Here is a 17,621-nt window from a genome sequence, read left to right on the forward strand (position 1 = left end):
TATATATATATATATATATATATGTATATGTTATTTATATATATATATATGTTATATATATATATGTTATTTGGGAGGAGGAAGGTAGGAGAGAAAAAATTTCTCCGAATTGAATCATTCCTTTTAAAAAAACAAATCAAATAAATGGAAATAAATGATGCATTTATTTCTAGGAAACATTTTATTTTTGGTCACAAAATAACAGCATCAAAAAATCATATTTAATACCTTAGAAAAACTTTGGAAATCATTTCAGATAAAATCTGTATTTTTATGATATAATATTACTATTATTTAGGATACCACTCAAAATTCTGAAAAGTGTTCTAAAATTTATATATCTCAAACTAGTTATTTTGTTAACCTAGGCAATAGGAAAATAGTCATTTTAAGATTTATGTTAATTATTGTATAAAGCTATCTATACAATGTGCTATCTATGTCTTAGGTAGTCTTATTTCTAATTATTGAGTATGGTATTGGGTTGGTTATTAAGAAGATGATTTAGCTCTTAATTGTTTTGTTTATGGAGATTTGGGGGGAACCATTATTTTAGTTAGAAACCCAATTACAGTGATAGTCCGTCCTTCCTTCCTTCCTTCCTTCCTTCCTTCCTTCCTTCCTTCCTTCCTTCCTTCCTTCCTTCCTTCCTTTCTTCCTTCCTTCCTTCCTTTCTTTCTTTGTAGTACTGGGAATAAAACTGAGGGTCTTGCACATGCTAGCAAGCATTCTGCCACTGAGCTACATCACTAACCTTCATTTTCACTTTTGTAGCTTTTAATAAAGCATGTCATGTCAAGAATAACACTAATACTGGCCCAGCATTTCTTTCCTTAGATATACTCATGCTACAATGAAGGTGGCCCAAAGAATGCAAGCAGCATTTCCCCTTGGCTTTTGGCCTCTTCTCTGATAATAAAGTACTAAATTAAAGATTAAAGATTACTATGAAATTTGTAGCCAATTTAAATGGTACTCTGATTAGTTTAGCTTAGTTAGTTTTAAAGCAGCCCTCAGATACAAGAGCCTTCAGGTTTTCATTCTTTTTTAGCCTCCAAGAATCAACTTGTATCAGGTCTAGCACATTAATAAATATATTGTGTTTGCATCTGAATTCTTCCACTAGTTCACTACATGACCTTGAACAGATTATTTAATCTCTTTGACATCCTGTTTCCATATTTATAAGATGAAGACATTTGCTTCATTATATTGATATAAGGAGGAAATGAGAGAAACCCTGTGAGTTGGCAGGAGGTTGATACTATTAAGTAGCAGGAGCAGAGGGTCATTTTGAAAAGTGTGGATAGCTTTAAAGAGGGTAAGGTTAGAAAGAAGTAATGGAGATGATTAATCCCACCTCTCAGTTCTATGTTACAGAGCATGTGACGGAATAAACCAGAATTTATTTAATATAGATTCAGAAAACTGGGTTTTCCTGAATAAATAGCATGGTTTATGATTTCTGGGAGTAAATGCAGTTTTCTAATTTTTGTTTGCCCAGAAGTGATTTGAGGGGTTAAAAAAAAAATTAGGGCAGTAGATGAAATGGTTGGTTAGGCTGGAAGAGAAAAGAGAGGACTTTGCTTTTTAAAGAGATGTTTAGCTGATGGAGCCAATCAGGGAGAATTTGGACATAGAGGAAAGGGAGCCTTAACAGAACTTCTTTAGGACAGGGAAAGGATATGGGATGTAGCACGGTAGAGAGCAGGAGTATCACATGGAAGCTAGAGAAAAAGAAATAGACATCTCCAAGGAACTTAATTGTAATTCATTATTTTCTTTGAAATTTCCAAGTAGTTCAGCCTTATATTATCAAAGATCCTCTAGAGCTGGATGAACAAAGAAATCTTCTCTGGACATAAGCCATAAAAATCCAGGCATTTTGAGGAAATGGTGAAAGAGAGAAAGATCACGTGCTGGACTGTGGAAGGGACTATGAAAGTCTTTGATTCAGCCTCACTTGAGGTTAGATGAAGGATAAAGATGATTCTGGCAATTTTCTTTCTGGTATTGTTCTTCCTCAGAAGAATAAGAAGGATGACCTTTAAGTTCAAGAAGAACAAAAGTAATTCTGGAGCCCTGGGTCTAGGAAGGTGGAAGAAAAACTATTGGGAAAAAAAGTTGACTTCTTTTATAGGTTCATCTGTGTTTAGATATTTAAACTTGCTCTTTTTTGGGGGGGGCGCTAGGGATTGAATTTAGTGATGTCTAACCATAAGCCACATCTCTAGACCTTTTTATTTTTTGAGACAGCATCTCACTAAGTTGCTTGGGGCCTTTGCTAAGTTGCTGAGGCTAGCCTTGAACTTGTTTTTTTTTTTTTAATTTTTTAATTTTTTTATTGGTTGTTCACAACATTACAAAGCTCTTGACATATCATATTTCATACATTAGATTGAAGTGGGTTATGAACTCCCAATTTTACCCCAAATGCAGATTGCAGAATCACATAGGTTACACATCCACAATTTTACATAATGCCCAATTAGTAATTGTTGTATTCTGCTACCTTTCCTATCCCCTACTATCGCCCCTCCCCTCCCCTCCCATCTTCTCTCTCTACCCCATCTACTGTAATTCATTACTCTCCTTGTTTATTTTCCCATTCCCCTCACAACCTCTTATATGTAATTTTGTATAGCAATGAGGGTCTCTTGCCTCAGCCTCCTCAATCACTGGGATTACAGGCATGTACCACCAAGCCCAGCTTAAACTTACTCTTTTTAATAGCAATAATAGTATCCTGTTGGCTCTCTTACTTCTGAAATTGGGCAATAACTAAGCTAATGCAGCTTAGTCTATTTGGTATGAGTCTTAGAAATCAACTATTGGATTTTATTATATTTATTTTATTTTAAATCAATTTATTTAAAACTGGGGTTGTGGCTCAGTGGTACAGTACTTGCCTGGCATATGTAATGTCCTGGGTTTGAGCCCCTAGTACTATAAAAAAATATATATATATAATGTTAGGTCAAATAGATTGATTATTAAATTACTTGATACTCTATAGTTTTTTTTTTAACTTCATCTGTCACAAGCAGAGATGGGTATACATAATTCTGTCACTACTTTTGACTTGTTATTGTATTGTCCATCATTTTTACTTTTCGTATTTCAATGGTACCGTTTGAGGAACATAAAGATTTCTCACAGTTATACATTCATTTTAATTGACATTCTTTTTTTATAGTTTGTGCCTAAAATTCAACTGTGTGTCATTTGAATGTAACCTGCTGGATCTCGTTCACATTTTTCTGGGGGGCTTTTACTTGTCTTTTTGTTGTTGTTATTGTTAAATGTTGTTTAACTTTGTGTCTGTTTTTTATGTATTACATGCAGTGAAGTTTTATCCCTCCCCAACTTGATGTTTTTTTAATCAGAGATGTTTATCTAATTTTCATATGTTTAACAGATACATATCATTTTTATTTTGTAACTTATTTTCAGTTGTTATTCATTGTTTTTTTTTTTTTTAATTTTCTTTCCTCTCTCTCTTTTTTTAAAGGACAGTGTTATCTTTCCTTAAAACTCATATTCAGGGCTAGGAGGGGGAAAGCTCAGTGGTAGAGTATGTGCTTTTTTAGAATGCATAGGCCTTCGGGTCAGTCCCCGGAACATACAAAAACCAACCAACCAACCAACAAACAAAAAACCAAACCAAACCAAACAAACAAGAAAATCCAAAAAATTAGTTCTAATGTTATAGAAGGTAGATGAAGTGTTTTTTTCTAAATAATCACTTATTTACCTTTTGAAATTTAAGAATTGCACACTTAAACATATATTTCTTGATTTATAAACTTTAGAACTAAAGCTATATTTGAACTCTTCTCTGTGAACAGTTAGAAAATAAACTTCCCATCAGTCACTCCTAATTTTTATTAATATTCTCTGGGATTTTTGTATAGTCTACTATAGTTAACTTATTAGTACCTTTATATTTTGTAGCTTTTCTGTTAATAGTTATATTTAAATTCTATTTTGTAAAATTTCTTATAGTATTTTTTTTCCAAATTTGTTGTTCTTTATATGTGATTAAATTTTTCTAAAATTAAATGTAAGGTTTGTTTTTGGTGCTGGGGATGGAACCCAGGGCATCATGCATGTTAATCATATAGTCTACTACTTAGCTATTATTACTTTTTAATATTTCTTAACTTTTCTGTACTTTAAGGATCAGTGACTTTTTCTACTGGTAAAATCTCACTGTAAGCAACATAATTAGCAAGCTGTTTTTTGGTACAATACTATCTAATTCTGGGTTAAATTTTTTTAAAATAATTTTTTATGGCATATATTCTATTCATGGTTTTATTCTATATCATCCCTCCTTCTCTTTGTTTGCCCCTCCTTCTTTTCTTATTTCAATGAGTGTTTGTTATCTATTATTTTAGACATCACAGTAAATACCTGAAATATGATCAAAGAGACATGATACTGCCTTCACAGAACTTCCATTCTAATTTTGGAGGCCTTAAAAAGAACAAATCCAGGCTGGCCTTGTGGCTCAGTGATAGAGCACTTGCCTCACACATGTGAGGCACTGGGTTCAAGCCTTAGTACCACATAAAAATGAATAAAGATATTGTGTCCATTTACAACTAAAATTATTTTTAAAAAAGAGAACAATTCTACCAAATATATGAGCAGATCAATAATTGTTTGTAGAGAGAGAGTGATAGGGATTAGACCTACATGACATTTAGCTGATCACTAAACAAAGAGAGGGATCCTGCAATATAAAAGGGAGGAAGAGCTTCTATTAGAGAGGAAAAACTTCCAGAAGGAGATTGGAGCTTGATATGTTAAGGCAACCAAATAAAGAATGATGCTCCTAAAATTTACTTAACTTGGTGAAAAATCGCAAAGGATAATGTTAGAAAGAGAAAGAGGACAGGTAATGGGAGATATTATAGATCTTAGATAATAGTTGGACTTTTCTTTAAATACATAAAAATCTCAGTGTAGAGTTTAGGAAAGACAGTGTTATTAATTTCTTTTGCTATTTTAAGGGGAAATGGATTGGAATGAAACATGGGTATATAGCATTTGGGAGGTATGTCTAAGCTAAAGGTAATTATAACCTCCAAAGCAGTGGCAGTGGAGATGGAGAAAAGTATGGTAGATTTTGGAGGTAGCATCTGAAGACTTGTTGATGGGGATTGGTGGCTTGAGTTTCAACAGAGCATGGACTTATGAAAGAAGAGCAAGAATGTTTATTAGCAATATTGGGGCTTTGGGAATAGAACTGAACCAGATTTTTATTACAGCTAGAAGATACATGGAAAATTCTAGTAAGAGGTATGAGGAGTTTTCTAATCAGAAAGCAGGAGTTCCTGAGGGTACCAGATTCTATAGATAGTGACCTGTGTGGGATTAGGAGACATTGAGGGCAAGAAGATGTTGACAGAATGATAATGTATACTTTGGGACCTTGGACTTCCTGCAGTCACTCCAGTGAAAAGGGCTATTAGGCAGTGTGGATATGTTCTACTGGGAAAGGAGGGCAATCGATCTAATTGTGTGGTTTTTGTTGTTCACATTTATTTATTTATTTATTTATTCATTCATTCATTCATTCATTCATTCATTCATTCATTCATTCATTCATTCATGATGCTGAGACTCAAACCCAGTGCTTCATGTATGCTACCACTGAGTCACTACCCTAGTCCCTAAATTTTATATTTTTAAAGGAAGAGCTACATCAGTTTTAAATTACTTTGTGGTGTAAAGGCCCTACTATGTGTTACATTTTCAAACTTGAAAGTAAATATAATGGGTTCATAAGCCACTTATCACTTTTTATGTACATAATAGCATTTCCCACTGGAAACAGTTCCTCTCCCCAAATATTCTCAAAGATTGTTATTTACTCTTTTAGCATATTGAAATGTATATAAAATAAGATTACCAATTACACCTGGAGTCAGACTGTGACTGAGAGTTACAACTACTTTAGGCTGTAGCTTTGATATAGATTCTTAATGAAATGTCAGTTTAGGATTCTACTAGAATGTTAATAGGACAAGAATAATCTTGCTCATTTACAGGTAAAAGAGTAATAGACTAGAAAATTATTCTTGTAAATATCTGAAATCATTCCTTGTCTTTTGTGTTGTTGTTGTATCTTTTATATGGATATTCTGTGACTATGATAGTTCTCCAGTAATTATTTCAAAATAGATTTTTTGGGGGGGGTGGGGTACCGGGAATTGTGCTCAGGGGCGCTAAACCACTCAGCCACATGCCAGCCCTTTCTTATAGTTTATGTAGAGAAGGGGTCTCAGCTGGGCATGGTGGTATGCACTTGTAATCCCAGTAACTCAGGAGGCTGAGGCTGGAGGATCATGAGTTCAAAGCCAGCCTCAGCAAGAGTGAGGCACTAAGCAACTCAGGGAGAACCAGTCTCTAAATAAAATACAAAACAGAGCTGGGGATGTGGCTCAGTGGTCCTGTGGCCCTAGGACCAAAAAAAAAGAGCTGGGGAGTGGGGGGTGGCGTCACTCTCACTGAGTTGCTTAAGGACTCGCTAATTTGTAATTTACTGAGCCTAGCTTTGAACTCATGATCCTCCTGCTTCAGCCTCCCAAACCACTGGGATTATAGGCATGTAACACTGTGCCTAGCAGAATATATGAACAACTATAATGAACATTTCCTTTTTTTATTTTCAGTATACGTAGATTATAAAGTCTATTAGATTTTAATAAATAAATAAATTAATTAATAATAAAATTTTTCTAGCAGTCTCCATATGCCCATACGTTTCAAATTCACCATTATGTAGCTCTGTTATGTCCCTTAGGTATGTTGTGCTATTGGTAACTAATTGTATTTATTTAAAAAAGTGGAAACTACGCAGAAATCCAGTATTTAAGGCAAAGGGAACAAAAGAAGAGCAGGCACCAAAGGTTGAGAAGGAAATTTTAGAAAAGAAGAAAATAAGGTGGGAATGTTCCTGTTCACTAAAGATAGATGGAAAAGGAAACCAAGTTCAGTCACCAGGATCAAATGCCACAGAAGGGCAGGTTGAGATGAAGATGGGACTGTTTGACTATTAGGAACTGGTAGCCTTACTGGGGCATTTGAATGGTGTGAGAAGAACAGTATTTCAGCGTATTGGAAAACAAATGTGAAGTCCAAGCGTAGACTTTCAGGATCTCTTAATCCTTTTCCTAGTATTCTGTATAGCCCTCGAATACTGAATTTTGAAGCACCTGTAGTTGAAGATGTTAAATACAAATCATCCATAATTCACTGCACAATTTCCAGAAATTTCTCATTTTATATTAATGTAATAATTTACAGGAAGCTAAATATTTAAAGGTTTTGAACACTTAAATCATAGCTAAACAGGAGCTTCTAATACAATGCAATTTTTCTTTCTTTCTTTTTTGTTTTTTAAGTCTTGGCTACTTATGATTCAGCAGACTGAACAACTTAGTAGGATAATGAAGACGCATGCAGAAGATCTAAACTCTGGACCCTTACACAGGCTTACCATGATGATCAAGGACAAGCAGCAGGTGAAGAAAAGTTACGTAGGTGTCCATCAGCAGATAGAGGCAGAGATGATCAAGGTTTGTCTTTCCATATTGAATTCTTTCTTCAATTTATGTTTAAACTTGATGAATATTTTTTCCTGTTTGACTTAAGAATTGTTTATTCATCATTTCCTATCAAGAAATAGATTTGGTGTTTCTAATAAGTAGTATCTTATATCTTACAAGATAAATAGTTACTTTATCTACTTGCAAAAAAGAAAAACGTGCTGCCAATTAACCTATAACAGAGTGCTTTTTGAAAATCACTTAGATTACTTTTTATCTACTGAAATAGATTTTAGCCTTTATAAAAATTAGATGTGTATCACGTAACACTGTGCATAAATAACAAAGAATAAATAATACAGAAATAGGCAAAATAATTTATTTAAGGTATTTCCAAAATTTTGTCATACTCAGATTTTGTCTTCTGGATAATTTATTAAAGCTGTTTTTGTTATGGAAGTTTATAAGCTTACAAAGAAAGAGAAGAATAGGCACATGAACTCTTCTACCCATGACCCACATAGACAACATATTTTTTTGCTTTCTCTAGTCCTACCCACTTTTTCTTCTACACTGTTAAGACCTTCTAAAAACATAACATCACCATCAATCCACCTTAAAGTGACAATAGTTAAATATCCTACATTCAAATTATTGTTGTTAAAATGTTTTTACTGTTGCTTTGTTTGAATCAGGATTCAAATGTAGTCCATACATTGCATTTGAATAGTAATTTTCTTTTAATCTGTAGGTTTTTCTTTCTGTCCCTTTAACAAAATGGCATTCATTTATTGAAGAAAGTGGATAATTTGCTCAATAGAATTGTTTTCTTCATTTTGGATTTTACTGTTTGCATCTCATGATATGATTTCTTATAATTCCTTCATTCTCCATTTTTCTTGTAAACTGAAAATTAGATTTAGAGGCTTAATGAGATTTTGTTTATTTTGGGCAAGAATATATCATGGGTGGTAATGTAGACTTTCTGTTTTTTCATATCAGAAGGTATATAATGCCGGGTTCTTTATCTTTCTGTGGTGGTAAACTTTGCTAACAGGTATCAGTCTTGTCAGCCTAATCAATATATTAGAGAACTTTCCCAGCAATCTTTTGCCTAATAATATAACCTATTGATCGATGTTTGTTACTTAGATCCGTTATTTTCTTGGGTTTTTTGAAATAGCAATATTTCACTTCTATCATTTCCTAATGAAATTTAACTAAAAGTTTTCTATAAAGAAGACTTTTCTTATCTGGTTACCCTAAAATGTATATCATATAGGAAAAGTCAGATGAATGCTTGCTTTTTAAAAAATTAATTTGCTAATTTTCACAATAATAAATTGGTTCTTTAGCAACTTAAAAGTTAACCAGTGGGGCTGGGGTTGTATCTCAGTGGTAGAGTGCTTGCCTACCATGTGTGAGGCACCAGGTTTGATTCTCAGCACTACATATAAATAAATTAAATAAATGTCCATCAACAACTAAAAAAAAAAAATTAAAAACAAAAAAGTTGTTTTTTGAGTTTTCTCTTGGAAGGACGAGAGGGCATGATTTTTGTCTTGCTCTTATTCTTAAGAAATTTATCTGTTTTCCAATAATGTGAAGTTACTTTATACAATGGTTAAATATTTTAACTTTTTCCTATTTCAAATATTTTGGTATCTTGCAAGTTAATTTGTTTAGTCTTTAGATTTTAGACAATTATAGTGTTACTCTTAATTTTCCTCTTTTGAGAAGTTTATCTGTTATCATATCATGTTGAATTTATCACTGATTTTAAGCTAATTCGTAGTTTTATTGGCTATAATTGTACAGTAAAGGGCTATAAGTAGTAAAATACATATCAATTAGTTTTTTTTGAATTCAAGTTCTTGACCAATTTAAACTTATTTATTTTTCTTTAGTTTTCACTGGTGCATTATAGTTGTATATAATGTTGGAATTTGTTCATATATAGTCACAATATCAAAATATAATTTGGCCAATATCATTTTCCAGTATTTCCCTTTTCTCTCCCCTCTTCCCTTCCTTGATTTAAATTTAAATGTTAAAAAATTCTGCATTTTATTTTTTTGACAGGTTACAAAAACAGAATTGGAGAAATTAAAATCCAGTTATAGACAGTTAATAAAAGAAATGAATTCTGCCAAAGAGAAATATAAAGAAGCTTTAGCTAAAGGTATGGAAAAATTATGAAAAAATGTGTATTTAAATAATTTTTGTTCTTGCTGTTTGAAAGTTATCTTTAAATGTAGTAGAATGATTCCATATAGTACAATTTGTATACAAAAAAACAAAAATAAACCAAAAATAGACTAATTCTCAAACTGTATAGTAAACCATACTTTGTTTTAAATGATGCAAAGTTTTGTTGAATAATTCATACTAAATGGAATTACATAGTATTTGTAATAGATGCAAGGAGTGTATAAATTTTTTTCTAGCATTTTATGTTTTATTTAATTAGAAAGTATTAAATAAGAAAAACAGTATTCTATTTGTTTAGAAATCTTAAAGAAATAGAATAAAGATTAAAATCTTTTTGTCTCTGGTATTTAAAACCCATTAAAAAAAAACCCAAAGATGATTTTATAGCTTTATTTTGGCTTTATAACTGAGTTATTTGGGTCTACATTGTCTTAGAATTTTCATAAGAGATACTAACAAGTAGAAAGGACCATGTTGGCTGTGTTTTAAAACAGAGATTTATGATTATGTTTTCTTATTGGTTACTTTTGTAATTTTGTTTCTAAATTTTTCATATATTAGATTTCAGCAGAAATTAATCAAAGATCATGAACAGAAGCTTTACTAGTGCTATAATTGAGCAGTATTTGTTTTTTGTTTAAATGTGACTAAACAGTCTTCATATGTAGATTTTTAAAACATTGCAAAAAAATATTTTTTTTTTTTGGTATTTTTAAAAATTTGTCTAACTAAATAAAAGCTCTACTGGTAACTCTAATTTTCTTTGGTTCTTATTTTACCTTTTTCTTTTACTAATGCACTTTCTCTTTGTCTTTTATTATATATTCTTTTGTTATTTTGTGGGAATAACTAAAGTAAAACGCTCCTTCATGGCTTTATCTTGCACAATGAAATTGTTGTTATTCCAATAAATTAGAATTATACTGATTTAGATATGGCTCTCCCTCCTTTTCCCTCTCCTTTTACCCTCCTCCTTGTCTTTCTTTCTTTCTTTCTTTCTTTCCTTCCTTCCTTCCTTCCTTCCTTCCTTCCTTCCTTCCTTCTTTCTTTCTTTCTTTTTTTTTTTTTTTTTGACAATTCTAGTTATTGAACCCAGGGCCTTATGGATGTTAGAAAAGCACTGTTCTACGAAGTACATCCCTAGCCCATTTTTATTTTATTTTGAGTTGATATCAAAGAAGTATACAAGGGCGTAAATAGATTCCTCCAATCACTGTCACCATCACTACTAAACACAAACATACCTACAGTTTTTCATTTTTTTTGGCCATGTCAGTGCCTCTTTGCTTACAGACAGAAAAATCACCTCATAGGTTTAATAAAAATGCAAATTCCTCTAAATGTACCTTTAAAGTGAATAAGAGGAGGTGACCAAAATGAAAGAGAAACATGGATGAAGAATTATGGCTTCCACAAATTAGGTGAAGAAAATGGGTTAGGGTGAGTCAAAATTGAAAAGAATCTGTGCATGTGTTAAAGTTAAAAGGGATCAAGTTAACCTAGGTAGAAAGAGGATAATTGTGGAAGTTAGGCTGGTCAAGTGCCTCAGGCTACTTTAAGAAGACTGTTCTAAGTTATGAGAAGGGAATGGAAATTACCTGTAAATACCAGATACAAAAAAGGAGAATAGGAAAAAGGAGATAGAAAATAGCCATTGAGGGAAATCTTCCCCAGTTTCTCCTCAGCCCAGCTTCTCATAATACAGTAGTTAATCCAGTTCTTTTTCAGACCAGCTTCAATTTATACAGATTGAAAAAGCAGCACCCACCATCCCACCCCAACCAAGAAGTTCATCATTATTTGTATTTTATAGAACCTTTTAAGAAAAAAAATTAAATAACCATAAAAGTTAGAAAGACGGTATGGAGAATATTCACACTGACCACCTAGATTCAACAACTGTTAACATTCTGCCACACTGGCAGGTTCCCTATGAACCATTTGAATGTAGGTTTCAGGCATCATACCTTTGATCCCTAAGTGACTCAGCATCTATTTCCTAAGAATAGGGATATTCTTCTAATAATCCCCATAAAGTTACTATATCTAAGGAAATAATAATTCTCTACTACCATTTTTTTATATTGCCCAGCATCTTAACATAGCCCTACTAGCATTTAATATCCATTCCGTTTTCTAGTTTCCCAAATTGTCCCCACAATATCTTTTACAGCTATTTTTTTTCTGTTGTCATTATTTTCTTGTTATTTTAAACAAGGATCTGATCAAAGCAAACATACCACTTTTGATTATTGTGTCTCCTTACACTTTTTAAATATTTTCACTTAGAATAGTATTCCCCACTTTTTGTTCATGATATTATTCCCCCCCCAGAGTTCAGGACAGTTTTCCAATCAAATTTTTCATATTTTGTCTTTAATTGCTTATTCAGACAATAGTCCCTAGACTACTCACTATACTTCTTATAAATTGGGTAGGGCTAGAGGCTTGATTAGATTCAGCTTAAACATTTTTTTGGCAAGAACACTTCATAGGTGATATGTGTGCTTTATTTTATACACCCCATCAAGGGGCTTATAAGTTGGATTGTGTCACTAGTAGTGCTTGGTCAAATTTAATCACTGAAGTGGTGATCACTAGATCCCTCCCTTTTAAAGGTACCTTTACCCCATGCAATTAGTAACTCTGAAAAAATATTTTAGCATGTGTGAATTCTGTGTAACCTAAAAATCTTCCATCCATAGTTTGATATCCATTGATGATTCTTATTAATAATGATTATATCTGTAGCTCTTCAGTTGTAAAATGTGTAAAGGATAATTGGGAAAAAGAGAAAAGAGGTTTGGGGAACATATACAGAACAAGGCAAATAGGGAATAGAAAGCTGGAAATATGGAAAATAATTCTAAAAGTTTTGCTGGGGCCTTCCCTATTTATGTTCAACTATTTCCAAAGCATAAGCCCTTTAACGAAAGGCTGGCTTGAAACAATGAGTAAAGGGTAGAGAGAGCCTCTTACTTGGGGTTATCACTTTAGTAAGTATTTTAGTTAGAGGCATTTCTTGATAGCAGTTAGAATAACAAGACTTGAAAGGAAAAATGCAAATTTACTTACTGCAGATTAAAATCTGAATACTTATATATTTAAACACAAGCTTAGGTTTAAATACAAAATAATTTCGTGAGTCATAAAGCTTTTACCCGCACTAAGGTAGTGTCAAAGAGAATAATATTTTCTTTCATTGTTATTGTATGTATTAGAAAACAAATATTACTGTGGGATTTATCTCTTAGGAGACATTTCAGAGGTTGGCTGGGGTTCCCTGGTAAAGATGGGGAATTCAGGCATTCTTTGTTACAATATATGTTTTAATGACCACCTTTGATTGCCATCAACACTGTAGTTACACAAGGGAAACAAGTCAGGAATTTCTAATGTGGGTTTTAGTCTATTAATTAATTTTTAAAAAATCACAAACCAGTGAATATTTGTGTCAGGAAGTGACAAAGAGTTATCTAAATTGCTGAACTTGGCTTGTTTTGTACCATCAGGTGAGAGCAGGAGTGAGGCTAAGGTCTGTTGGACCAGTGGGTAGCAAAAACTCATCATTCCCTTCTCCTTTTTCATGTCTTACTGGTGAAGGGGAGGGATGAATATTGTGGGAATAAATCAAACAGGTATCTGGGATTGTGAGAATTGGCATTTTACAGTGTGCTTGAATGGATGCTGTTTGAATCCTGATTTGAAGATCAAGGCTTAAAATTATGAGATAATCTGTGAGATTTGTATATTTAATGCTATTAAGGAAATTTTATTATATTTTAGGTGTGATAATGAAATTGTGGTTATTTTCTTACGAGCTTCTATATTTATGATGTAAATACAGAAATATTCACAGCCAAGATACTATGTGATATCTGATATTTGCTCTTAAATACTCCAGGGGATGGGTAATAAGTAAATGAAAGTATAGTTGAAGCTTGATTGGTCATGAGTTGGTTCTTTAAGCCAATTGATAAGTATTTGGGGATGTATTGAACAAGTATTTCTACCTTTGTATAGATTTAAAATTTTTTTCATAAAAATTTAAAAAAAGAACATTGTTACAAAAGAAGAAAGCAAGTTTTCATAGATGATTCTCATCAGTGTACCTATTTCAGGATTCTTAAACTAATCTGAATCCATTATTTATCATTTTATATTTATATACTAATTAACTGGTTAGTTAATGTATTCAGTTTGTATAATAAGACTGTCTCTTATTTGATAAATACCAGAGATAAAAGATGTGGATTTTATCTTCAAGCAATTGAAAGTTGAATTTTTCAGTAAGGATTTACCCAATTAAAACAATTTGGGCCCACAGCAAAGTTGATATTGTAAGAAAATGAGCACATGCATACTTTTTACCCATATTCGCAAATTATCAAAATTTTGTCACTGTTTTGCTTTTGCTGTTTCTCTTTCTTTATCTTTCTATGCATGCATGTATGTATGTATGCATATACACATATATATAAAGTTTACTTTTGCAGAACCTCTTGAAGTAAATTATAAACATTGTAATAGTTCCCCTGAATACCCAAGTATATATTCCTTAACAACTACGACAGTTTCCAGCATATATATTATTTAACACACTTAAGAAATTTAATATTGGTACATTTCATTTATTTGTTGGTCATTTGAATCTCTTTTTTTGAGAAGTGTATGTTTAGTTTATTTGCCCACTTATTGGTTGGATTAGTATTATTTTTTTTGATGGCAATTTTTTTAGTTCTTTAGATATTTTGGGTATTAATCCTCCATTGGAGGAGTAGTTAAAAAAGATATTTGTCCATTCTATAGGCTATCTCTTCATGCTTTTAATTGTAATTATTTTGCTGTGCAGAAGCTTTTTAATTTTATTTCATCCCATTTATTAATAATTGGAATTATTTCTTGATCTTGGGAGTTCTGTTGAGAAAGTTTTTGCTTGTGCTTGTGTATTGGAGTGATGGTCCTACATTTTCTTCTAGTATTGATGAAGTTTTTGGTCTAAATCTTAGGTCTTTGATCCATTTTGAATAGACTTTTCTGGGTAGTAAGAGACAGGTGTCTAGTTTTATTCTTCTATGTGTGGACATCTAGTTTTAATGATTTGTTAAAAATTAGGCTCTCTTTCTGTCTTTGCCTACATATGGTTTGGTGTGAAGCTGGTATTTTTTAAATAGTGTTTTTCTTTTGTAGAAGTATAATTCATTAATTTTTTTCTTGTATAGGTTGTCTTTTGGTGTTGTTTTTTTGTGTGTGTGCATGTGAAAAATACTTATTTCAATTTTCAACTCCTATTCTTTTTTTAATATTTATTTTTTAGTTGTAGTTGGACACAACACCTTTATTTTATTCATTTATTTTTATGTGGTGCTAAGGATAGAACCCAGGGTCTCACATGTGGGAAGCGAACGCTCTATCACTGAGCCACAACCTCAGCCCATTAACTCCTATTCTTAATTTACTCTTAAAATATAGTACAAAAATGCAATTCAGTTAGCCCAGCACCATTTTGAAAAGATTATTATTTTCTTACTGAATTGCTTTGGCTTCATTCTCAAAAAATCAACTGACTTTATATGTGTGAGTCTACTTCTAAACTCAGCTCTCTTGATCTATTTGTTTATTTTTATATCAATACCACATTGTCTTATTGATTATGTGTCTAAATCTGTTTGTATTGCTGTAACAAAATACCATAAATTGGGTAGCTTATAATTAACATAAAATTGTATCTCACAGCTTAGGAAGCTGAGAAATCTTAGCTCAAGTGTGCAGTAGATTTGTTATTTGATCCATTTTCTGGTTCATAGCAAATGAGCTCTCTTGTTCTTATTATGTGTGATCACTAATCCCATTTCTGCTGGCTCTACCCTTATAATCTAATATTTTCCCCAAAGGTCTTATTTCCTAATACCATAGCATTTTGGGATTAGTGTTTTAATAAATTGAGTTTTGGAGATAGATATTTAGAGCATAGCATTATAACTTTATAATTTTTAAAATGAAGTAGTGTTATTTTCACAACTTTGTTATTCTAAATTGTTTTAGATATTTTAGGTATTTTGCATTTCCATATGCATGTTTAGTTCTCTTGTGGATTTCTGCAAAATAGCCTGTAGGGGTTTTAATAAGGATTGTGTCAAATCAATAGATCAAATAGGTGAGAATTGACTTAGTAACAATATTGAAGTGTTCTAGTCTCTGAACATGAAATGTTTTATTTGTAAGATTTACATCTTAGTTTTTCTCCATCAGCAATGTTTATAGCTTTTCATGTGCAGACCTTGCATTTCTATTGTCAAAATTCGGATTATTTTGTTACTTTTAGTGCTATTGTGAGTGGTATCATTTCTTTAATTTTGTTTGGCATGTTCATATATGATACATTATAAATTCCTTATGATTTTATACCTATAGAGTCATGTTGTCTGTGAATGAAGAGTTTTATTTATTTATTTTTTCATCCTTTCTCTTTTTCTTGACTAATTGGCTGGAATTTCTAATATAATTTTGAATAGAAATGATAAGCATAAACAACTTTGCTTTACCTTGTTACTGAACTCAGGGAAAAGCTATAGATTTTTGAAGATTTTTAAAAAAATCAGGCTGAATTTTTTTCTATTCTTGCTTTAAAATGAATATTAAATTTTGTCAAATGCTTTTTCAGTATGTTCTATGATTAACATGTATTTATGTTTTAGTATATTAAGGTGGCAAATTATTTGGATTTTCACATTTCAAATGTTAAACTAATTTTTCATTGCTAGAATAAAATATCCTTTGTCATGATGTATCACCACTTCTTACATTGTTAGATGTGGTTTTCTAAGTTTGTATTTCTAATTTTTCATCTCTATCTATGTTTCTTGTCATATCTTTGTCTCATTCCCATATAAGATAGCATTGGCTTCAGAATGTGTACCTCCTCTTCAACTTTCTAGATAGATTTGCATTGAGTTGATATTCTTTGTTAAATATTGGTAGGGTGTGTTTGTGATATGTGTTTATTTATCCCCTTTTTTTTGGGGGGGAAGAGGTTTTTAATTATAAATTCTATTTTTTTAAATTACTATGGGGCTATTTAGTTTATATCCTTTTACTTTAGGTTTGGTAGGTTGTATTCTTTAAGGAATTTGTCTATTTCATTTAAGTTATTGAATTTACTGTTATTAAGTTGTTCATGAATTCTTAGTTTGCCTTTTTGTATTTATAGAATGTGTACTGATATTTCTATCTCATTCTTGATATTAGCATTTTGTGTTTTTTCTGTTTTTATCCTGATCATTCTGGCTAGAGGTTTATCAATTTTCTAATATTCTAAAAGATCATCTTTTGGCTTCATAGAATTGTTTTTGTCCCATATTCTTATTTTTTTTTTCTTTTTAGTTGTTGATAGACCTTTACTTTATTTGTTTATATGTGGTGCTTAGAACCCAGTGCCTCACACATGCCAGGCAAGTGCGCTACCACTGAGCTCCAGCCCAGCCCTGTTTGAGATTTTTGACTTCCTATTTCATTGCTTTATGCTCTGTTCTTTATTATGTCTCTCCTTTGCCTTGCTTTAGGTGTGGTTTGTACTTCTTTTTAAATTTTTTTTAATGTGGAAGTTTAGGTTGTGAATGAATTTGAGAATAATCTTTCATAATACAGGCATTTATCATATAATTGTCCATATGAACTATTTTAGCAATATACTACACCCACCTACCTACCTACCTTCCTGCCTTCCTTTCTTTCTTCCTTTCTCCTTCCTTCCTTCCTTCCTTCCTTCCTTCCTTCTTTCCTTCCTTCCTTCCTTCCTTCCTTCCTTCCTTCCTTCCTTCCTTCCTTCCTTCCTTCCTTCCTTCCTTCCTT

At 32.0% G+C, this 17,621-nt stretch overlaps 1 protein-coding gene across 11 annotated transcripts in view; it reads left to right on the top strand.

Annotated features, from left to right (window-relative positions):
• Fer (FER tyrosine kinase) overlaps positions 1-17,621 on the top strand; it is a 396,280-nt gene that overhangs the window by 49,257 nt on the left and 329,402 nt on the right. For all 11 annotated transcript variants that reach the window (XR_013437379.1, XR_005728664.2, XM_040273797.2 and 8 more), the window contains 2 exons: positions 7,416-7,589; positions 9,642-9,741. Coding sequence is in view for 9 of the 11 variants with exons in the window: in XM_040273797.2 (XP_040129731.1) it covers positions 7,416-7,589; positions 9,642-9,741 (274 nt within the window). In the remaining 2 variants the exon portion in view is untranslated. The remainder of the gene's footprint in view (positions 1-7,415; positions 7,590-9,641; positions 9,742-17,621) is intronic.

Source organism: Ictidomys tridecemlineatus, chromosome 1, assembly GCF_052094955.1.
Source record: "Ictidomys tridecemlineatus isolate mIctTri1 chromosome 1, mIctTri1.hap1, whole genome shotgun sequence".
Taxonomy (NCBI): Eukaryota; Metazoa; Chordata; class Mammalia; order Rodentia; family Sciuridae; genus Ictidomys; species Ictidomys tridecemlineatus.